We start from the raw sequence: 24,193 nt of genomic DNA, 5'->3' as shown, positions 1-24,193 counted from the left end.
GGCAGGGACACGGCCGTAGCCGGACCATACCGCCTGCTCGCGGGGCGAGGACGGCAGGAGGCCCCAGGGAGACGCCGGTTCACCCGCTGCCCCTGTGCTGCAGCACGGCCTGTGTCCGGGGCTGCCCCCAAAAAAGGGCGGGAGCCTCGCCCAGGACAGGCGGCGCCCCTCAGCCTCCATTTCGCGGCGCGGGCACGGCTCCGAGGGCCCGCGGAAGATGGCTCCCTGCTGCTTGCCGCCACCCCCCCCCGCCTCGCCGCTTCCCGCAAGCCGAGGGCGGTGGCGGCGGGGCCGGGCGCGGTGCCGCCTCCCGCCGCGCCTGTGGGCGGGCGGCCTGCACCAGAGGCGGGGCCTGCAGCTCGGCCGCCGTGCGCCTGGGGTTGTGGAGGCTGAGGAGCGGGCGCCCGGGGCGGCCTCGCCATGACCGCCGCGATGAGGCAGGGGTTTGACCGGTTCCTGCACGAGAAGAACTGCATGACCGCCGTGCTCGAGCGGATCGAGAGCAAGACCGGCGTCAACCGCACCTACATCGTCACCGGTGAGCTCCAGCTGCCGCCCCCCACGCCGCCGGGTCCGCTCAGGCGCTCGGGGCCGGGGGGCGCCGAGGATGGGGGCAGAACGGCCTACGGCGGCGGCCGCGGCTCCGGGCGCAGCGGCCGCGCCCTTCCCGCTCCTCCTCGTCGCCGCCCCGGGGAGCGCGGGGGCGGGCGGGGACACGTCCCCGTCCAGCGCCGTGGGGCGAGGGGCCGCCCGCGCTAACGTCTCTCTGCTCTCTCCCCGCGCAGCCATCACTGGGCCGATGGCCGTGTACCTGGTGGTGGGCTACGGCGCGTCCCTGCTCTGCAACATCATCGGCTTCGGCTACCCCGCCTACGTCTCGTGAGTGTCGCGACTTTTGCCCCTCTTACCACGATGATTGCATGTGTTACCCGCGGGGGAGAGAATACGGTTGCAAAATCACAGCTCTGCGCTGGTGCACAGTCTGTCATGGTGGCATTCCAGCACCACGCTCCAAAATGTTGTTTTTCCCGCCCACCCCTTTCCTTTAGCATGTATAGGCGCAAGGTGCTAAGTAAAGAACGAGGTTTCTTCTGTCTGGCAAGTGCTACATAACAAATTACAGGTGGGAGATGCTGGGTAATTTCCACACTTGAAAAACAGTTCCTGTAGTGCCTACGTTTCGGCTTTGGATTCCCAGCGTTGTTATCTTCAGTGAGAAGCTGGATTGCAGTGTCTTACCTGCTGCTAGTAACAGGAGGAAGAATTGCTGTTGTAACGGTATTTGCTAAAACTCACACTGATATTTTTAGTTGAGGTCACTCCCAGATATGCAGGAAGGCACTGGTGCAGTGTCATCATATGCTTGATACGAAGCACCAGGTAATGTCACGGGCTGGAGACAGGGATGCATTAAGGAGTGCTATTTACTCCAAAACCACTTAGCTGATGAGAAGGTGGAAAGGAAGACACTATAGCTCTTCTCGGGTGTAAAAGACTTAAAAGTACTTAATTTTTTCAAAGGAAAACCTCCTTAGATGTTTTGTTTTTAAGAATATCTGGTATCTTTCATGGGCATTATATGGTTATTAGACCAAAATGGATTTCCTGTTACGTAAGAGCACAGTGGAGTATGTTCAAAATAAATGTACTAAATAAAACCTTCTGTGTAGCCTAATACGTTCATAAAATGGAAGTCCTTCCTAGCTATACTGCTGTATTGTTGACACACAGTGCTTGCCATTTACGTAACTGTTTAAACACAGTCAGCAACTTTTAAAAATACTCTCTGTAACTAGCTCCTGAGCAATACAAAATAGGTTCCTTCTCTCTTATTTTTTTTAGAGATGTGGGAGGTTGACTTAGTTGTAGACTCTCTTGAAACATCTTATGGTTGTGGTGCTTAAAACTAAGCAACACTTTTCTAAATGCTGTTTCTGGTGAGCACTAGTTTAGGAGATTATAGGCCAAGAACTCTGGAGAAACTTAGGTTTCATTTTATATAAGACAATTTTTAGTGAAAATATTAGTTAAAAGATATTTTTTCATTGAAATCTGAAAGTGAAAATATCAGCCAACAAAGCCTCAAAACCTTAAAATAGTTGTGTAGGAATTATGTAATATTTTGTGTCTGACTTGGGTGACTTTTAAACTTACATAATTACTTTCTAAAATCCTGTTGAAATTTTAAAATTTGTTTTAAAACTGGTTTGGGATTATATTTTAAGTCTGCCGTTATGCAACTATGGTGAATAAATTGATAATAAAAGCTCTTAGAACTGTGGGGGCAAGACAGTAGCAAATCAAATATGAATAATGGGGTTTTCTCTTCCAATTTTTTTTCTTCCAAACCTGGAAAATACATTTTTTTAAAATTTTTTGTAGGGTGTCTACCCTTTTTTGTGTTGGAAGGTGGTTTTAAATGTATCTTAATGTGAAAAGTTACCTCCCGGATGTTAGTACCATGGGGTGTTTTAGGGTTGTTGTTGGTTTGTTTTTTTTTTTTGTAATGGGAGCATATGCCATTGTCCTTGGCTATACATTTTACTTAAACAAAAAACCATGATGAAAAACATGCACATGAATACAATGCCAGTTCTGTTTTTTCCAATTCATGCTCAGTTAATGCTTTCCCTTTAGCTGTCTTTTTAATGCTGAAACATTTTTAGGAGAAAATTATAATCTTGGGTGAGAATCTAATGTAAAACGTATGCGATGCCAGTGTCTTTCAGTGGCAGCCTGCTGATAGCACAGGTGGGCTCCATCCCTTTCCCCTCCCCTTCCCCTCCTTACCAAATACAGAGGTGGTATGTAGCGTTTTCCCACATGCGTTGCTCTGCCTGCAACCCTGCAGAGCCAGCAGTGTGAGTGCAGAGGAGACATGGGAGGACATGCGCTAGTGCACATGTTGTCACGGTCCCGTTCAGTTTCCCCTTTTTTGGGAGTGAGGTGTGTGAACTCAGGATAGGCGCTATTGCCCTTGCTAGCCTGTACGGTGTTATAGGATCAGTCTGACAGCAACACACTGGGACATCTATGCTATCTCCTGGGATGGCTTTCAGTCTGGAGTCAAGCATGGGCTACCTGATCATGAAAAAGCAAGAATCCTCTTTGGTGACTACCCTTCCACATATGGGTTTCTTTTTGTCTTGGTGCTGCCATCCACTGTCCATATCTACTGTAGGATCTCTATCCTAATGCAAGGCTAAGCTGCAAGAACATAAAGCTGAATTACTGGAGTGATTCTGGCTTTCATTTTGCTGCTCTGGACCCTGTACTGCTGTCAGGGTGCTGCTGTCAGGGTGCTGTCTCCCATGCTCATAAAGCATAAAGACCCAAAGCACAAAGAACACTAGCCAGGGTAGTTTGTTTATTCGTCTCTTCTATTTGGTCTGTCCCCCTTGAAAAGACAGCTGAAGAGCCTGCTATATGAAGTAACAGTAGTGAGATTTGCCTTCTAGCATTGAGCAGAAAACAGTTTTCAGCTGTTTTAATCAGCTGCAAACATCCTCAAATGGCTTTTGCTGTAAAAGCTGTGGCTTTTGGAAGAGGTCAGGAGCCGTAAACGGAAGGTATTGTGCAGGATGTTAGTTTGATGTTTACGCAGGTGTTTCAACAATGGATCCAAGCCTGAAATGTCTCAGAAAGGTACTGAAAAAGTAGATTACTTTTCCCCAGTTAACTTACTTTCTTCTGTTTTGAAGTAGATCAGCGTATCATTTCTGCGTTGGCAGTGACTGACTTGTTTAAAGTGAAAAACAACGAAGTAATGGGTCAGGCTTCTGTTCAGCAGAAAAGACACTCATGAAGGAGTGGGACAGATGTCAGTGTTCTGCAAGGGAGATCACCTCCTGTCCTTACAGTTGTTTAAAGTGGCAATCAGGCTACTGGATGAGTGACCCATTAGGCATGTTCCAAATCTGGTTTATTAGGATTTTAGTTCTGGGTTACCTTGGTCATGGTAGTTACTGTTCATCTCTGTGCTTGCCTGAAAGAAAACATATTGGGGAAAAAAAAAACCCAGAGAAGGATGCTCAGCTCAGATGTTGGTCTCTCGACACATGAATGCAGGACAGTTTTATGGATATGCAGGTATCTGCCTGTCAGGCCTTGTATAATTCTGTAGTTTATTTTCTTTCATTTACATTGTTCTCTGTATTCATTTTCAGTGTGTGCTGTGCAGCAGGTGCAAATTTCAGTGGAGAATTGCTGGAGGCTGTAGCTGCTGGGTTAGACCTAGCAGATGGGGTGTGCCTGGCCGTCAGTATGAAGTGGTACTGCTGCAGCGGCGCTGCTGCCTCCTTTCACATCACTGCAGTGTTGGCCTCGGCCAAGGCTCAAAGCCAATGTGAGGCGAGGGGGCAACTCCCTAGTTAATGCTTGTTACAGTTTCAGGCAGGCACAGCTGTTTCCCTTCTCCTTCCTCCTTATTCATGTTCTCCTTCAGCTTTGCTTTGTGTAAGTCTTCAGTGGTTTTAGACACAGAGGAGTTTCTTCTCTAGTGACAGAAAATCTTTCAAAAAATCCAAGTCTTCTATGCCATGTCAGCAGCAAAGGCCCACCCGAGACTCTTAACGTAGGCAAAATTAAGCAGTAGTTTTCCAAGTAGATGTTATCTGGCTATTTCCCAGTAAGTCAGACAATCTGGATTAAAGTTTGTCATAAAACCCTAGTCTTATTCCCTAAAATTCTGTTAAGTGATACGTGATCAAATAGAATCATTAATTTTAAGTTGAAATCTAATACTTGTTTGCAGGCTTTTGTGTTTGCAGTAGACCAGCATTGAAAAGTTTACCACAGATGATAGAAGCAACTTTTTATGCTTTTAGCAAGCTTTAACTGCACAAGGCAATATTCAGACTAGTAGGTGGAAGAAGTGAGTGTTGGCAGTATACAACATTGCCAGTATTTTTGCTGCTTCTCTAAACTTTCCAGACCTAGCCTGTTTAAATGTAGCTCCACACATAGCCAGCGGTGGTTAAGTGCCTCAAAAAAATTAGAGAGAGTGCAAGCAGGAAGGGAGCCTTTGATGACTAAGAAATGCGTGCAAAGGATTGGAAATTTAAGAAGTGCTGTCATATTTGGTTTAAAAATTGCGAAGATTAAAATAGCTTTGGGCAGTAAAATGTCTGAACTTATTACTGGTGTCTTCAAGGGAGAAAAGCAATATAGTACAATCATGCCTCTTTCTGCTTTGACTAATTTTATGCTGTTACTTCAGTTTAGCTGTTTTTACTACATAGGTGCTGCTCGTAGCATTTCACAAATAGAAAACAATCTAGTTAGATTGTAGGGGACTATAAACACGCAATTCAAGTCTTAATTTGAATATCATCATGGTGTCTTGAGCTGGTCTCCTAGTTCCTTTGCCTCTTCCATACCTTGAAACAAGAACACTGCTTTTCTTTGGTCACAGCTGTTTAGAAAATGTAAAATCGTTCCTGTATTTGTTGAGAGCTAGAGCAGCAAATTTGCTTTCTCTTAACAAGTTTTGAGGAGAATGCTTACTTTTTTCTTTCATGGAAAATGCTGCATGATATGCTGATGTTCAAAAGTAATGCTCTGCTGCTGCTTTATAAATGTGATTTGAGAGAGCTGGTGTATTTAATCAGATTCACAATGCTCAATATAAATATAAGCGGACAGTTACCAAATCTGTCTGCACTTATGCTGTTTCCTCTCCCAGCTGATTCTCTTTTCATGGGGCTTCAGACACTAAAAAGTGTATTTTGACTTTTTCATATATGTTCTGCCAAATCACTTCCTCCAAACATACTTGCTTTTTTGTCTTTTAGGTTTTAGAGTGGCATGTTTAAAATAAAAGCTGTCTTATCTATTGGTTGGACAAATAATGTGCTTTCCTTTCTAGAGATAGCAAGTGATTAGATGCAAGAGAGAGTCTAATATTGTGATAACTGTAGGAAAAATTGAATTTGTCTTCCATATCTTAAATTTAGGTTGAAAAGATAAAGGTCTTTGTTATACAGATGGCTTCACAATCTGAATTAAACTCATTGAAAGATTTCCAGCTCATAATTTATGTAGATACTATTTTTAGGGACTGCGGATATGTTTGAGGCATCAATGAAGGCATTTTACCAGACCTTCTTGGTCGAGATGCATTGCAGTACTGCACCTTGCATATATGCCTCTCTCTTACTGTATTGACCTCTAGTGACTTGGTTGATGTAGGCCTATAGTTATTAAAGGAGTAGTTAGACTTACATCAGTGGGGTTTGCTGGAATGTATTTTTAAAATACCCTTCCTCCTGGTGAGTCACAATGCTTCTAACATTTAATGTGTAGCATTGCCGATCCTAAATGCTGAAGAAGTGAGCTGGAGTCAAACAGTGAGATTAAAAGAAACTTGTATTATTGGTAGTTGCTTTTCTTGTTTTCCTGTTTGTTTTGTTGTGGTGATGTACTCTAGTTACATTTTAAAAGTCTTTCTTCACAACTATGACACTATCTGGCAAAGGAGAGCTGGCAACATCTTGCTGTCCCAAAAGAAAGGAAGCCTACTTGTCACTATACATACAATGAGCAAGATGCACAATTTTTAAATGAGGATAATGAGGCTGTCTTCGACTGTTAGGAAAATAAATGCAAACTTTGATGTGAGAGTCTGTGAACACTAGATAAATTTCGTAATTTTTATTTTTTAAAAAAATTTTGTTGCTACACAGCTTAGCAACTAGCACTGTACTCATAAAGGAAATTCTTCAGGTCTCTGCAAACCAGCCTCAACCCAGAAGTTAGTCCTCAGCCTAAAACTTGAATCCCTTTCCCACTCCCTGATGAGTCAATTTTTTAATTACATTCAATAATTAAAACTGTAGGGTTTTTGTTTCTAGTTTAAAAACTGCTTACACAGTGATTACCTATAAACAGCAACATTTTACCAAGTGAGACAAGTCTGAAAACATGTACCATGATTTCATGCTTTACTGTACATTTGTATAAAGGCCATACTTTTGCCAATATTGCAGTAAACAGAACTGAAAAACAGTAGTAGAGCTGTAACAAAATTACATGTGATATACAGTCTCCACCATGCAGCATAGGTTGACCCGAAAATACTTTTATTTCTGTTCTGTTGTAAGCATGTAGCAGGGGTCCAGTTCTTCTCCATTTGGTTACAACAGCACTGTTTGATCTCTGTGCCTGCCTCCTAAACAGTAATGGCTGTGGAGAGGCAACCAAAGCATGTGAAATTTTTTTTTTTCCCCTTCAAACAAGACTGGCTGTCACAAGTAGAGAAGCACTGTGTTGCGGATCCTTAGCCAGTGGCTTCCTCTGGTGGGATGCGGCATGTCTGCACTACGCAGGTAAAATGTGGCTTTTCCTGAAGCTCCCTCACTACACGCCACTTCTCTTTCTTGTCAGTACCTTCAGGAAAGACAACCTGAAAGACTTCTGTAATATAAGCTGGGATTAGACGTTTCCAAGACAGGGCTTTTAGACTCCAGCAGGCAGTGTAGCAGTACTAGTCTAACTGCTAATGTGGACAAGTACAGCCAATAGTAAAGCTGGTAAAGCTTAGCATGAGGCTTTGTACACAGGTGAGTCCTGCTGAAGGCCGCAGTGACTTTCCTTGCCTGCGTTGAGGGTGGAAGTGGAGGAAATCCCCATTCCAGAGAGAGAGTTTGTGGACAGCTGCTGTGGGATTGGAGAGCTGAAGCCTGCTGGAGCTCCTGCTGCACAGCACCAGCCACATCGCCCCGCCTGCGTGGCAGAACAAGCAGTAACTGAATGGTTTGGCAGGCTGGACTGAGGCACTGACGCATGTTAATCCGAGCAAAAAAAGCCTGTGGGTGTGTGTTTGGGGGAAACTGGTTTTAACCTGAGTCAGAACTGGGGAACTGACTCATCGTGTGGCCCTACAAATAACTTGTTCCAGAAGAGAGCAGGCCAAGACTGAGCAGAGGGCAATGAAATGAGAGGACTGCTGCTTTTTTGCAGGAATCTGCCTTTCTGCTGAGTTAACATGTAGTCTGCAGGACTCACTTCACTGGTGGGCAAATGGCATGTACTCCTTTTATTGCCTCACTCTCCATTTCCTTTGAAGAAACAAAGGTAGAACCCTTTGTACTATTGTCACTTTACTTGTTGTTGTCTTCTAATAACATCTGTCCCTGCATGGACAGTGAGCCCCCCTTGCTATCCTTCATGAATTTGTCTGGTGCCATCTTCTGGATACACAAAATTTTGAGAGAGGAGAGATGAGATGGTAGACTTACACTGCAGCAGTTGTGTTACTGCATTTGGCAGGAAAATGTTTTCAGTATCTTCAAATGCATGGCTCTGCTATTGGAGTCAGTAAGGAGGAAGAAAGATGGAAGACAGAAGGTTTTTAACTGATGGATGAAAATGTAGAAGACAAAATGATAACACGAATACAAATATGCAAGTACTTGTTTCACTGAAATGATGTGAGATGTCATGGAGGCAGCCTGCCAAGATGAGTCTGAAGTGAGGATGACAGGGAGGCACCAAACTGAGGAAGTCTGTGGTGCAGTGGAGTGTTGATCCCACAGGGGTGTCTGGATAGATAGCTAGAAGTAAATTACTTTTGAATCACCACAACCTGCTGTAAAGAGTTGGGGCAGACCAGTAAGTATAAGCTCTAGAAGTACAGGTAATTTCAGGGTGGCTTTTTTTTTTTTTAAGTTAAACGGCAAAAAAAAAGAGTTATGCTCGGCTAAGAGGGTCACAAATGCCTGCCTACTCATTTAGTATAGCACTGATTAGAAAATTGAAGGAAGGATGCACAAAATGGTCCAGTCTTCCCTAACTACAACATGAGCACGGGGCTTAAGAGAGGCTAATCTTTTTGTCTTAAACTTGTAACTTTATTTATACAAGAGTCATCAGGTACACCTTGTAAATTGCAGGGGTTTGAGTGATCACTTCACATGAGACTAGAGCAATAAAATTTGGCATTTCTTTCTGCATTTCTGGCTTCCACATCTGGAATCAGCTCTAAAAAAAAAACCAAACAAACAACAAACCCCAACAACAAAAAAACCCACAAAACCCCAAACTCATAACTGGTGTACTTATAATGTGCTTATTCTGTGAGTACTGTATGTGTGAATTAACTCTAACAATGATTTGTTATGCCAGAGCTAACTCAGGAGTGTGTAACAGTCTCTTATTGGAAAAGAGCTGATTTTTTGTCGAAATGAGTCAGATGCTTTAAGTGAAAGAACTCAACTTGGCAGCTTACTGAAATTAGACCACTATCTTGTTACTATCAGGTGACAGGATAAAGTAACCACACTTGATCTAGAGTTCAAGTCAACTGATTCTAGGATGTACACAGTCAAAACTGACCTGGTGCTCTGATACTGTAGCTTCATAGCTCGTATAAGCCCTGGGTTACTGGAGAGCATGGCAGCTACCACTCTTCCCTGTTGGCATCACCAGCTAGTGGGGTTATCGGGGAACAGATCTGGCTAAAAATTGTGTTTTTACTTGGCTCCCCATCTGTCTGCACAAGTTGCAGTGCTGGCCTATGGCAGGTCACTGTCACTGCTGGACAGGCATCTGTTTTTAAAAATAACTGGGCTGTGATATTTACCATCTGCTCTACTGGAAGCTGTTCCTAGTGACTGCTCTTACCTCCGACATGCAGAACTACTGTAAATAGTTGTTTGAGGCTTTATTTAAAGTCCTCCACAGTTAGTGTGTAAGCACCATATAAAATCCTTTGTGATACATAATTACTACACATAGCTAACATGGAATTTAGCCAAATCAGCATTAGGAAAAACTTAAAACCTGGCAGTATCTCTTTTCTTTTTAAATTTGAAACTATAGGCTTTGGATGCTCCTCCCTTTGTTAGGAAATCTTAATCTTACGTGCTAATGAGACTGACTTATTTGCTCTTGCAATGTATAAATAACTGTTACAAGAAGGCTATCCTAAAGTTGGCTGTAGTGCCAGTGCCTCTTGATCTGTATCTTTTCACTTATTGATGGAGACTGCATTTTGAATATCAGACTGATTGATTCACGACTTAACATGGAGAAGAATTACATGTTCTTGGCTTGAAGTAACATGTATGATCTATCTCCTAAGGTTAACTGTGCAGAGCATTACAGCAGGATAATACCTAATAACTTAGAGAATAACTGAATAGAATAAGTTTAATTACGGAGGGATTGTCATATTGAAAAGAGTATAGTTGTAAATGGATAAAAAACCTATCCGTTCAGATACTCTACATAACTTACTGTACTTATTTGTTCTTGGATAAGGAGTATTTTCTGTGACTTACTACTGAAATAGTGTATAAGTAGCAAAGGATGGGGATAACTTTTGCCCTTTTGTTTAGCGGGGACACGTTAGACTGGATTTCCACTGGCAGTTTCAGCTGAGGGACACACTTCCCAGTCAGAAGCAGAATATTTATAAAATACTTGCCTTTCCTTGACTTTGGTTAAAACTTTAATTCACTGACGGCCCTGCTATATCTTGCTTTTTCCTTCCTTCTCTCCCACTAAATGCGATTGGGACTGGAGTCATTGCTAACAGATGCAGTTTGTGCCCTTCCTTCAGAGCTGACGTGGCTGTTACGTTAGTGGGTGTGGTAGGGGTCTGCCACCTCAGCTTGTCCCATGGTGCCTACCCAGATCAGACCATCATAGAAGGAGGGGAAATGTGCTGTTTCCTACAGTGTGCAAGAAACCACCACATGCAGATTTAATGCTGCATATCAGCTGGCTAAATCAGATGGGGTTTTGACTACTTGTAGTACTGCTGCTCGTGACTGACAAAGTGCCTTGTTCATGTATTCCCTTCAAGACACCACCTCAAGGAATTAGAGCAGCAGATGGTGAATGTTCAAAGGGAGCACACCCATGACACTGTGTTTAGGAATTCTCAAAGGCCATCTGTTTTTACAGGAGAGAAGATAATAGAGTGTGCCTCATTAACACAGTGATGTACCATCTGCCCTTTGCCCCATAATTGGAGATTCTGAGCTTTTTTGTAAAAACTGATTTTCATTATTACCAAGATGACTTTAATAATGCTAAAAAAAATTAATGCTTCCTTAAATCCATGGATGGCTTCAGATGATGACCGGAAAACAGCAAGACTGTTAGTGGTTTCACTGCAAAGTGTTCTCTCACAAATACCAAGCTAGCATGCTTATTGTGGTAAAATAAGCCTTTCCCTGTATGCCTCTGATAGAGGAGTTGTCAGCAGAACCAGAGAAATTCACACAATGAAACCCTACAGCAAGTTTTCCTTAACACTGAGAAACTTTGCAATTAGTTCCTTTCTCTCCTCTGTTTACCCACCACTCTAACTTCCCTACTAATCACTTGTACTTTTTCTTTCCCTCCAGAAGTAGTTTCACACCTTGAAAATAGATCAGTAGTTCTCTCTCTTACCTCCCATGGTGTTTGGGGTTTTTTTTTGTAGGGCCCCCTCACCTGGCAGTATTAGAATACCTGAGAGGTGGAGGCATAGAAAAAGTGTGGTTTATAGTGGGAGGGCTGGAGCAGCTGAAGTTGGCACTGCCTTTGCGCAGACTGCCTCGAGTACTGTTTCCTGCCACTGTGGTGTTAGCAACAGCAGTAAGAAGACCTGCTGCTGTCCGCCTGTGGAAAACGCGTTCTTCCAGCTGTGCTGATGCAGTACCTCAATAACAGTGCCTTATTGTACATGATGGGGTAGGACAAGAGCTGTTGCTCCTCTCATTGCAGGACCCTGCTGGCCTGCCACAAACTCTAATGGAAATAATGCATAAATTAAGTATCATATCCTCGTATTTCATTTCAAAGTAATCCAATCCAGTAGCTATGCCAATCCTCTCTGTGTGTGGTGGGTTTGCCAGTGCTTTTGCTAAAACATATGGCACATCACGATTGATTTTTTTTTTTTTTTTTTTTTTTAAATTTACAGAACTAGGAAGTTACAGACTCCAAAGGGTTTCTCAATCCACAAGCCAGGAAATATACTCGCAGCCAGCCATCTGTCTGGTTTCTATTTTGTAAACCTCCCTAACTCTCAATCTTTTTTTATGGACTAAAAGAAAATTTTGCACCTTTGATATATGCCACAGATGCTGCTTCAGCAACAATATAGCTGATATTAAAGGAATAAGTTATAAAAGAATTAAAACTAAATTCATTAAACTGAGTCTACAGATTTTAATCCTATGGCATGAGTGGAGAGGACAAATGCTTTATAATACTCTTAAGCTTCACATTATCAGGCTTCCAGTTGCTAGCATCTCCTTCTAAAACTTCTTACAGTGCTAATCTGGAACTTAGCGAGTCCAGAGTCTCCACTTCACTCCTTTTACTGAAGCAAGCACATATGTGTCTGTCTTTCAGCTTCCTATTTTTAGAACTATAGAAACTTGAACTGCATTCTCCTAGCAGTTGGAGAACAAAAACCCGGTTAATAGTTACGCAGGAAGCCCAATGCTTTACTAGAGGTTGCTCCACCCGGTTCTTAATACTGTAGTCTACATTAGAATTTGCAAGTCCTGTAGGAATGGATTTATAGAGCAGAACAATTGGCCATGCAGGTATGTAGTCCTCGCTGTACAGGACGGGTGGTACTGGATCTCCTCTGCTTCTGTAGACCACATGCTTGTTAGTTGTTAGAGCAAATTTTACAGTTTACCTTTCCAAAGAGGAATCTAGTGCATGTACATTATGAGTAAAGATATTTGAGATTCACTTCAAAATCCTGAACTAGATTTAAAATTTTTATCTAAACGCTGTTTGCACTAGGAGGTGCTGATCTGTTATGATCCCAATAAGAAAGGCATTCAGAGTCTGTAAAGTTTCATTTAAAGGAACAGATAATAGTATAGACAATCTTATATCCCTGTAGGTGCTGGGAATCCCAAGTTGTGCAGCCCTGAATGCGCCTCTGATCCACACACAGCACACTGTGCAGACTTCGTCTGTAGGCAAGGTTACCCCGTTTTGATAATTTAAGCTGTTGTAGAACTTTTCTTTCGGGACAACAACTCTATTCATCATTCCTACTGTCAAAGAGGGAAGATGTTCGCTGTTAGGTACAGGCAAGGCCATACAGGTGGTGTAATCACCAGTACCCAGTGGGAGCTGCCTGTGGAATCCTCTGTTTCAGTGAGCTTGCTGAGTTTATCCTGTGACCAGGGAATTTGTGCAGCATAGCAGACCTGAAAGCCAGGCTGTATGTGCAGCACAGGCCGGGACTCACTCAGGTTAAAAGTTACATGGATCACTAATGCTTCGATGTACAATAGTCTTCTGGTCAGGATTACCACAATGCATCCAGAACTGGAACTGGCCAAAGATCCCCTCTCTTCCCTGTCCCTGAGGGCATGAGCATCCTGACCTTGCAACTGTCTCATGAGCAAGGTCAGGATGCTCGTGTTTTTTGTTTGGTTTTTGTGTAATCACAGAGCTAGAAATAGCTTGAGTATCTTTTCTTTTTGAAGTCTGACATGTAGGGAAAAGCTTTGCTGTTCAACTGTCTTGGGTACATTGTATGATAGGTACTACTTAGTTCTCTTCTATAGAGCATATAGAGTAAATGATGAGGATTCACATGTAACAACAAATCTGAGTCATAAAAACTTCACCGTTATAGATGAAACTGACAGCTACTGAACTTGTTTTGTTTTCCTTCCAGAATCAAAGCCATTGAAAGTCCCAACAAAGATGATGACACACAGTGGCTGACTTACTGGGTTGTGTATGGTGTTTTCAGCATAGCGGAATTCTTCTCTGATATCTTTCTGTCCTGGTTCCCTTTCTACTACATGATAAAGGTATGTTAGTTCATGTGACCCTTCTCCTAAAATGAGACCTTTGATATAACTGATTTAATGTCTTCAAGAATGGATAGATGACAACAGATTCCCTTGGAGTCATTCCTGGGTCACACCTTATTTTTAGATGCTGATTACATGTAATTTAGCACTATGAAAGTGATCTGTTTACGGCTGATGGTTTTGTGAGGCAAGAGGGGAAGTTGGGATGGGTGGCAGGGAAAGCCTGCCATGTTTTAGGAAAAAAGAGATGGTGTAGCTGTACTGTGGACAGACAGTTGTTTGTCTTGGTGTTCAGGTAAATTTGGGCAAAATGGCAGCACACGGTAAACCCTACAGAGTGGCTCTATTTTTACTCTAAGTGCATTAGCGAAAGTGGAGAGTAAAATCACAAAGGTAGCAAAAGGAAGTATTAACCTCTGTGCCACTGGGAGCAAAGAAGGAAGTTGCAACATAAGAATAGTTTGAATCAATCAGTCTTCTTTTTTAATTAAGCCTACTTTCCTGAAAGGAAATGGCAGGTATCAGAGGAGCTTGTTGCTAATGTGCATTCGTTAGTGTGGCTTGACTACCAACAGTGATTTGCTTAATGTGTTCCAAGCTTTGTTTGTCAGCTGAGGTGTGAGTGTATTGTCAGCCAACTTTAACATGTTGAATTATTCTAGGAGATAGCCAATTACCATGTATGCTATTGCGTAGAAGACATTCTAGCTTGCTGGAGAGTCAGTTGTTTAGCTTAAAGAACTGTTACCTATTTTCTGTTTCAATGGGCTGTTCTATTCCTTCTCTTTTGCTTTGTTAGCCTGGTTTAGCCCCACCAAAGTTCTTGAAAGGATTTGCTTGACAGTTATGGTGGCGTCACTTAAAATTTTAAGGGTAAGGTCTGATGTTGCCAAATGGTTTTTCAAGGAAATGCCATATTTTAAAGACAAACATTGACTTGGACAGCTCGGTTACACTTCTGCATTGTTCCTTTTGAATCTTTAATAGGCATCAACTGTGCAGTCATTTTGATACTTACTTCCCTAGCTCCCTAAGAAAAAGCACATACTTGAACTGCTGCTTCAAACTAAAAATATTCTGGCCTGTCTCACAAAGTTAATTCCCCCCCCGCCTTATTTTTTTTTCCCCTTAATCAAAAATGAAAGTATGTTTTCCATTTTAATCTTAATGGTTTTGCAAAGTTTTTAAGAAGAATCTGCTAATCTTGAAGTTTAGCATGGGTAACACATATGTGAAAGTTTTACCGTTTTGATATATTAAGACCAAGCCAAATAGTGATCAAGTGCAAGTTATCTAATCTGAATAGGATCCAAAAGGATTAGATATGGCACTGGAAGAATCTGTTCTTAACCACTTACACAGTTATTTCACATCCCCAACTTCACCTTACAGTTAGGCAGAATTGTGATTTTACTCATTGTCTGCAGGGATGTATACTCGCAGCTCTGAATTCATATAGTGTATTTCAGAGCTTCTTTTCTAACTTCTTGGTGGTAAAAGATGTGGCAATGATTTCTTCATGCCAGCACAGCACTCTTTCCGAAGAGCACACAATTGGAATTCAGGTTGACCTAGCAAATAAAGACCAACCACAGATTGCTCTGATAATACTGTGTCAGAAGTGCCACATTTACATGTAGTGGTGGCATCCAAAGTAAGGTACTTTTCTCAGTTCAGCAAAGGCAAACACAAGGAAGCAATTATGGTAAATGCACAGCTTTCTACAATAGCTGCTGAAGGCACATAGAAGTCATGTATTTACTCTCAGTTGTGGATAATTGGAGAGGTTTACTTTCGTGACACAAAGTCAGACAGAAGGTGTTGGCTGAGAATCAGAAAGCATTGCTGACTGGGTGGAAGGATGGAAGTTACTCCACATGGGGAAAAGGAGGAAGCAGGTAGCTTCCAACTTTCAGTCCATCCATGACTAAAACTTCTTGTAGTGTAGTTTGTGATGTATCCATGTCTCTTTTATGATGTTATGAAATAGAAGCCCAGATATGTCATTCATGCAAATTTCAATCTCACTTTCATTTTCCAAATATGCTAAATTTGCATCTTCACATTTATCTGGTACAGCTTGTAGCTTCCACTCCAGACTGAGTTTTAGCTGCTCAATATTTCTACATACCTTGACGTGCAGGGCTGAGACACTGATCGTAGCTGCTCCCATATTCCCCTAAGTCCAGAGCCTAGGCTCTGTCACCTCAAAGTTTTCAGCACACTAGGAGTTTTTATAGGTGGGAGAAAGGCATATTCAAGAACTCCTTTGAATATGTTATGATATTTGCATATACTTTTGTTCTCCAGTTGAAAACTGCTTTGAGATTTCTTGGGTTCTGTGGGTTTTTTGTAATGCCTACTTTTTATTTATCTGCTTTTTTCTCTGAAGCACAGGACATGCGTGGAATTCATTATTTCATGTGTATGTAATCTGGTTTTCAAGACTTCTATTAATTATTTAAAGATTTCTTTGGCATTCAGGTATTAAAATACCATAGCCAGTGAAAGTAGCAGAGATTATCATCCTAGGAGTATTCTTGGTAGTGGGAAGGAGAGGAGACTCCTGACTCTATTGACAGTTCTGTCTTGAAATACTAGAATACTATTTCTGAACAGAATTCCTAGCAGATAGGTCACACTGGGTGCATTATGCAAACTGCTGCTACAAGGGACTCAGTCAAATGAAGCAGAAGGAGTTGTCATTGTGAGTGTAGCAACGTGCCAAATGTGGCAGTCTGACTCTGCTTCAAGACAGAGATCCCCTCCTCTTGTTCATGCACCCCATGCAATTAATTACTCATTTCGGCTAAAGAGCTACTTCACTTCCATTAAAATGAACTTGTTTTAATGACTGCAGTTGTCTTTTAGGAGTATGTTCATATTTGTGGTCATATGAGGTATACCTTGGGGTCTGATAGTCTTCTGTCTGTAGAAGCTTGGAACTGGCCATGGGCATGCTTGCTGTGTTTCTCAGCTGCAGCCACTTCCTCTGCTGTAGTGGCAAACCCAGCTGTGTTTGGGTTTGTGCTGTCTGGGCAATAACAGCTGCTAGCACCAGGTCCAAGTGGGTTAGACCCAGCTCAGGTGTCTGCCCAAGGAAGTCACTTTATTGCACGAATTCTGTTCCCTCCTCTGGGTGGTCTGGAGGGTCACAAAGAATATAGTTTGGGTTTTTTTTTCCAGTTAACAATTTTATCACTCTGAGCTTTCTGGACCTTTTTACAAACTACGATATTTTTAATAGTCTATATTAGTTCAGTTTCACGAGGCACAAGGCAAAAATAACCTAAGTTAGCAGTCTGACATTCTCAAGTTTTGAAAAGACTGAGATTTGCAACTTTGGTATCTGTCTTCTAGAAAACTTATATAAACATCTGTTTCACTACATTTCAAAAGTAACAGGTATTTGAGAACAAATCTGTAACTAAAAGATTTGATTTTTTCTTGACTAGACTGGGACAAAGCTGTAAAGTCAAAATGACTACTTTTGTTCTTAGGCAAGAAAAGGGAAATTTCAGTTTCTTTTAGTTTCAGAGGAAGTTGCATGCACTTACAGCTGAGGGATTTCCTAAAACAAAGGAGAACTAAGTAACATCTTTGTATATTGGGACAAGTAAAATAACTATCAGTAATTGGCCAGGTATTCTTTAACAGAAAATAAAATCAATATAGTTCTCAGTTTTTAATGAAAGATAACAACATCAGGTAGTACCATTTATTCTTGCTGTTATATTAAGTTCCAAATAGTAGAAGCTTTTGAAAATTGATATTCCATCACTTTTTGCCTTTCTTTTCTCTGACCATGCTTAATGGTACTGCCTTAGTTGCTACTTACTGGTGCCAAATTTTATTGCATGTCGAATTATTTATTTTAATTCATTGAAATGTTTCTTGTAGGCATTCTCACTGGTGGACACTTTACTTTGGAAAGCTTTTCTTTGTCTTGTGGGCAAACACTCCTGTAAGTCGTTCTGTTCTGACACCACAATCAAATAGTTCAAAGAAGAAAGCTTAAAGCTTACCTAAAAGGATGGTAAATCGGTTTGGCAAAATCTTCTGTAGAAGGCAGTTGTTATCCCCAGCAATCAGCAATCCTTCTCAAAGAGACAGCCTGTCAAGATACCTCTCCAGCTCCAAATTTATCATAACTGGTTTTCTGTAGGGCAAGGGGAATGAGAAGTGGCCTTAAAGAAAAAAGGAGTAGCAATCCTCCAAAAACAGTAGGTGTTTTCTTCAACTGATGTGTGTCAGAGGGATCAGTTTTACTGTGGTGTGCACTGCAGTGAAGACAAAGCCAAAATTTTACAGGTATGAAGAGCAGAACCTACAGAACATTCAATCTCAATATCCCTTATCTGAGGAAGAATAGAGGGGAGATAATCCAGAATATTTGGAAGGCTTGCCTCCTGAAGAAGGCTTGCCTCCTGAAGACTCTCTTCTTCAGGAATTGTCATAATTGAAAATCCGTTTTCATAATTGAAAAAGGATTTTATTCTCTCCTTTTTTTTTTTCTTTTTGTTAAACTCAAATCAGAACCTTTCTTTTTAAACAACTTCTCTTGACTTAAATCATCTTGTAATGGTCAAATTGTTATTTAGGAGTTTCTTATGTAATACCAAAACAAATATTTGGATGTGGTTCTGTCTTTGCAGTTTTACAGTGGGAAATCAAAAGTATTGAGGGGAAGGAGAGGAGACAGAAATGTCTGGTGAGGCACAGTGGCATTCTGAAAGGATACTGTGATAGACCTAGTTTCTAGGAGATGCTTTTGCACTATGCAGTGTACTGGAAACCTCATAAATAAATAAGAAATTTTGCTTATATTTTTTAAATTACTTTCAGAAGCTCTAGCACATGCACTGAAACATCTCTTCGGCTCCTGTAGATACTGCTGTGAAGACTGGAAAAATTCTGAAATCTAAGCTATTTAAATAAGTGCTACTGTATTTAAATGCAGATTTTCAAGTTGCTTATAGTTTTATTGTAGTTTAATGATAGTTTGATTTTTGATGCCTAACTTCGCTAATTGTGTGGTGGGGTGTGTTTTTCAGGAGGAAGAATTGAGTAGTTGTTGTGTTTTCTCCTTCTCTCCCTCTCCTCCCAAAAATGTGTAGAAATCCTTAAACATTTTAATGTGTCTAACATCAAAACAAAGCACATTTGGCTGAGGCTGGGGTGTTTTGTTTTGTGTTTTAAGAAAAGGTGGTCTGTGAAAAGCTATTCTGCTTTTATTTTCTGGAGGGGCTTTTGACACAGAATAATATTGTACTGTTTGTGTCTGGAAAGAACTGTACAATTGCTGAGAAAACTTGCTTTATTCTTTATTGCAGCTTTATCCTGTAAAATCTTTTTATATATACTTAAGAGCTGAAGCAAATTTAGTTATGGCACTTCCTGTCCCTTAAATGTTTTGATCTTGTTTTGCATAGCTATCTTTGTATGATAGCAGAACTGAAGTCAAATAAAGGTGCTTCAGTAGTAAAGACAGATATTTGTAATACCTGTAATAGCTGTCTTTCCAATCCCCTTTGTAAGATGCAGAAATATTACCTCACACACTGTGGTGTTTGGTTGTTTGTTCCCCCCCCCTTGTCACTTTAGCTCCGGGATCCACACAATCCCATTCTTTCCCCTGCTGCATTCTCAAAGCAGGGAGGCAGAGAGAACAGGGATACGTTTTGGCTGGATTTGATTTAGGGACCCAGACCTTCAGTCAGGCCTGCGCCATGTAGTTTAAAAGTAGCCAGAGAGGCTAATGTTTTGTCTATCAGGTTTTATACTTCTACCTTTAAAAAAAAAAAAAGTACATGCAACTTGATACACCTGTTACCAGATTAGCTTTACTGCTACAGCCCTCCCCCTTTATCCTATCAGTATCCGTGAAATTATTCCAATATAAAGGTTCACTGTATGTAACTATACTTACTTAAGTGCATACTTCCTGGACTGCGACCATACAAAGTGAAGGAGATGATGTACTATTTGCTCAAGTCTGTGGTAGAGCTAGGAAGGCATGCTACACCTTGTCTCCTACTTGTTTCTTCTAGTTATGCAGATGTTCTTGTTCCTTGTAGTGCGGCTTCCTGTTGTGGTGTATGGCTCCAAGTCCTTCTAATGGGGCAGAGTTCCTCTATTATCGAATTATACAGCCTTTCTTCCTGAAGCATGAAGCTCAGCTCAACAGTGTTGTTAAAGACCTGAAAGACAAGGCTGCAGAGACTGCAGATACCATCACTAAAGAAGGTGAGAAAAAGACCATTCACTAATCACATCAAGTAGGAGGAATTTCCCTGGGCAACTCTAATATTACAGTTAATATTCATAATTTGGGAGAAAAAAAATTGTAGGAAGACTATGTAAATTATAATGGAGAAGTTAAATTTGGGTGAAGATGCCAGGAAAAGAGGATTGCAGTGGATCTTACTTTCTAGGAGTGCAGTTATGCTAGAATGAGTGCAAGCTGTATGAGTGGAAGAAATGGCTAATTAGCTTGTGTGTCTTCCCACCGTACCTATCACTATAAACAATCTCTCTAATGACAAGTCCAAACATCCTTACAAGATGTCTTCCATAAATACAGTTACTGTTTCAGTGTATTCTTGTATCTCCTGAAATACCAGCTCAAATACCCAGTAGTACAGAAGGGCTGCAAATTGTGTAGTAAGGCAAATCCTTTAACTGCAATAAACAGCAACACATGAAATAAAGTTTTCCTGTCTGTAAGTTTTTGTACTTTTCCTTCCTCTGGAGATCAAAGGATTCTGAGCCCACTCTTAAAGAAATTACTTAGGTTTTTATTTGGTTAGAATAAATTTTGTCATGGCCTGTAGATTGTTTAATTTTTGCTTTTATTTCCTTGCATTCTATAGCAGACCCTCATACTCTAAAATGTCTGATGATAGTTTTATGAATAAGAGAAGGAAATGTATTAAGTAGCTAAAATAAAGGTTTGTTTAGATTTCATTTGAGAATAAATTTTTTTATAAGAAATTGCAAAGCACCTTAAGTGTCCTTTCCCCCAAACAATGCATGTAGTCTCATTTCCTCTTACCAACTTAAGCAGTTTTCCTGTCGGTATTTAAATGATCTGCCTTTCTCAACTGCGCTTGGAAGTTTTACTGCATGACCCTTCCTGAGTTGTTATTGTTAGACAAATATCTTAAATAATGTTCTTCCATGTAGCACATGGGATTTTTCTGTCCTCATTCCATCAGTTATTCTTTATTTTTCCTATTTTTACATACAAAGATTTCCACATACATTATTTTTTTAAGAAATCATGCACACACACACACGCATGTACATGTACACACATTAGCGTTATTCCAGCCCTATTTCATCAACTTGGTAGTAGATTTCTTGCTGTAAACCTGTATGTCCTAAACACTGTGAGCAGCTCTATTTTATTGATATAATAGTTGTAAGTCAGTCTGTGCTGTTTAGTGTGCTGCTCCTTGCTTATGGTTTATTTTTTTAAATCTTTATATGATCAGTTTTATCACTATGTGTGTCTACAAAAGCTAGGAATTTCTTTTTTGATGTTTCTTTTGTGACGTAAAAGGAATTTATTTTTTTTTATGCAGCTCAAGAACACTGAATAAGCCACTTGGTCTGTAGGGCTCTAAGATTAAACTTGCTTTTATTTTCCTGCAGCCAAGAAAGCAACAGTGAACTTACTGGGCGAAGAAAAGAAGAGCACTTAAACTATTAACTGGATGAAGTTTCCCCACCACCTCCTTTATGAAGCTTGATGTTACTGGGAGCTGTGGTATAATTTTAATAATATTGCCTTGGAAACATTTTGATATATTAAAGGAATGTGTTCTAAGTTTGCTTACTACTTTGCTGTGTCTGTATAGAAAGCATTTTTATTTAAAAGCAATGCAGTGGGCAGCATCTGAAGCTTAATGGCAGTACTTTATTCATCTTCATGCAGAAGAAATCTTTCAGTAATCTCTTTCTGCAGTAACATAAATAAAAAGCATATATCCCACAGGCTCTGCACTTTAGTTGTCTCTGTGTATGTAGTCACTCTTCAAACTTCAACTGTGGTGCATCTGGTCACATGAAGCTATTGTAGAAGGAAAATACTAGTCTGAACGCATCTTCTTGAATATACAGGGAATTATTGTGAGAGATGGCATAATGGGTGTATTCCCCACCAATAAAGTTGTAAATGATGAAATTACATGTTCTAGGCACCTGATGATAGAGATTATTCACTGTTGCATGTTTCATTGTGACACAATATTTGGTACAGTGTGTGTATTCTCAAATGAATAGATACTAAATATAGGAAAGAGTAATTTCATTCAAGTGATCAAGCTTATATTAGCATGAAGTAATTTGCCAGAAATGGATGCATTAAATTGCCCACGATTAGCACAAGATGACTGAAGTACAACTCCTTGCCTCTTCTTGCTAAATAAAGTTGTCATCTAAAATTGTTAATAGAGTGCCTTTTAAGATCACACTCAAAAGCACAAACCACCTTTTGCTAAGAAGTAATACCATTACAAACACTTTTTCCTAAAGTGCTGCTGAAATATTAACTGCCTTGGGTGTCAGTCCCCAGAACTACATCATTAATGGGGTGGGACTACAACCTCCCATGAGCTTTCTGCAGTCTCTCCTGACTGTACAAAGAACAACTTTGCATGAGCACTGAAACTTCCTGAATAGAGATGCTGTTGTCATTGCTTGATATATTCCTGACCAATCAGTAAGAATGCAACCAAAGTCATTAAGAGAATAAAGGCTTTTTTGCAATCAATGGAAAATATATATTTTTTTTTTTAGATCTAAATCTATTTACTTTTTCACACTGCAGTATTTTCAACACATTCAGCATGTATTACTGAAATCTCCCTGTTACCATCTCCATGCTGATGTGTCTCTAAAGCCTACAGTAATGCTATGACATTTCTTAACTCACACAACATGCAGAAAGTAAGCTTAAGCTTTTGATATGATAAAAAGTGATTTCTGGTCCACTTTCTTAAGGTCAAAAGATTTAATCTTAATAGACTTTTGAAGACTTCTGGTTTTCTGCAACAAGTTATTATATAAACATTCACTGTAAATTTTCCGATGCAAGAACTGCACAAGAATGAAGCACAGAGCGCAACTCAGCAGGTCAGTTTTAAGTTTGAGAGAGATGTATTATAAGAAGAGATGTAAAAGTGTCTTGAGATAAAGCATTTTAAGCTTTAAGCTGGAAAACACAGCCCTTATGGCTGTCAACTTGGATAGGGAAGTATGAGACCCACTGTGCATCATTTTCATGCAGTTAGTCATTTGAAGGAAAAAATTTAAAATACCACAGCTAATCATTCCATGACAACTTTTTGTTCTGAGTGGATGTGATGAAGAGGATAAAGTTTAAGATGTGAGTAAAAAGTCTGAAGTGACTCACCATTTAAGTGGTTTAATTTCTTGTCTTATCTTTCTCTGTCTTAAACTCACTGAACTTTTCTGTAAGCCATACTAAATCCTAGTGCTGTCTTTTAAACACTACCAACTGTTCATATAGCAGTCATGTGGCCAGTGTAATTTAGTTTCAGCTCTTGAAATAATAAGTAATAAATAAAAATAAAGATACCTAGTACTCTATTTGATTTAGGTACAGAGTACTACATAATTTACTTCTCTAAAAGCTGCTGATAAATCTTAGACTTTCCAAGCCTAACGAGGTCTGTAGTGGAGACAGAACTTATTTTTCATTTCTTGTACTACTCAACAGTTCTTCCACTGTTATTAATGGGGATAAAATATTTCTAGGTAAGTGTTAAAACATTCCCTTACATCTCTCTTCGAACTTAACAGTCAGGCTTTAAAGCAACTTCTTGTCTTTCCAACATGGTCGGTCTTGACCAGCAGCTTAATTCAGTGCTCCTTTGTCAGATTTCTACTTGAAGTAGAACTACCATCTGTTGTTAACAGAATGTGATCTTGTTGGTTGCCTTGGTGCAAGTAGAAATGACTGAATTTCTGCAGCAAATAATCCTTTCGTGCAAGTAACTCCACGGGGCTGGCCCCACAGATCAGTGCTCTTCTCAAAGTCTTCTTCACAACATTTATGTGCAAATGTTGGTACACACATCTACTCCATGTCTGTGCTGAAGTTGTAATGTGCTAAATAAAAACATGCAAATAAAGAGATTCTTACAGGACTGGTATGATGCCTCAGTATTTCTTAAGAAAGAACCTTATACCTCAACACTGAAAACCAGGTTACTTTAAGAAGGCAGAAGGTCTTTACAGGATATTCACTTTTTTTACCCAAACTTCATTACTGTGGAAGTAGTATAAACCTGTCTAAAAGCCTGAAGGAAGTACTTCTGCTTAATGACTGGATCTCAGGGTGCGACCGATCTGTTTTAGAGCATCAGGCCTTAACAGAA

General features: G+C 40.5%; 1 protein-coding gene and 1 long non-coding RNA gene across 3 annotated transcripts; one reads left to right on the top strand and one right to left on the bottom strand.

Annotated features, from left to right (window-relative positions):
* The first annotated feature begins 332 nt into the window (after positions 1-332).
* REEP5 (receptor accessory protein 5) lies at positions 333-21,583 on the top strand. Its single transcript, XM_072860318.1, has 5 exons — positions 333-538; positions 786-879; positions 13,646-13,784; positions 19,865-20,033; positions 21,444-21,583. The coding sequence occupies exons 1-5, from the start codon at positions 421-423 to the stop codon at positions 21,491-21,493; spliced, it is 570 nt and encodes a 189-aa protein (XP_072716419.1). The 5' UTR covers positions 333-420; the 3' UTR covers positions 21,494-21,583.
* Positions 6,717-19,872, bottom strand: LOC140651168 (uncharacterized). Of its 2 annotated transcripts, none has more exons than XR_012042288.1 (3): positions 19,717-19,872; positions 17,813-18,067; positions 6,717-8,979 (listed from the first exon to the last, which is right to left on the bottom strand). It is a non-coding gene; the product is annotated as an uncharacterized lncRNA (long non-coding RNA). The 2 variants fall into 2 exon arrangements; XR_012042287.1 differs by having other exon boundaries at positions 17,813-17,946.
* Positions 21,584-24,193: the final 2,610 nt, after the last annotated feature.

The sequence above is a fragment of the Ciconia boyciana genome, chromosome 4 (assembly GCF_034638445.1).
Source record: "Ciconia boyciana chromosome 4, ASM3463844v1, whole genome shotgun sequence".
Taxonomy (NCBI): Eukaryota; Metazoa; Chordata; class Aves; order Ciconiiformes; family Ciconiidae; genus Ciconia; species Ciconia boyciana.
The sequence above is the reverse complement of the archived record's forward strand: the minus strand, read 5'-3'. Positions and strand labels throughout refer to the sequence as shown.

Coding starts and splice junctions, on each gene's coding strand:
- REEP5 (XM_072860318.1), top strand. CDS start 421: ATGACCGCCGCGATGAGGCAGGGGTTTGACCGGTTCCTGCACGAGAAG. Junction 539..785: donor CCGCACCTACATCGTCACCG/GTGAGCTCCAGC, acceptor CTCCCCGCGCAG/CCATCACTGGGCCGATGGCC. Junction 20,034..21,443: donor AGATACCATCACTAAAGAAG/GTGAGAAAAAGA, acceptor ATTTTCCTGCAG/CCAAGAAAGCAACAGTGAAC.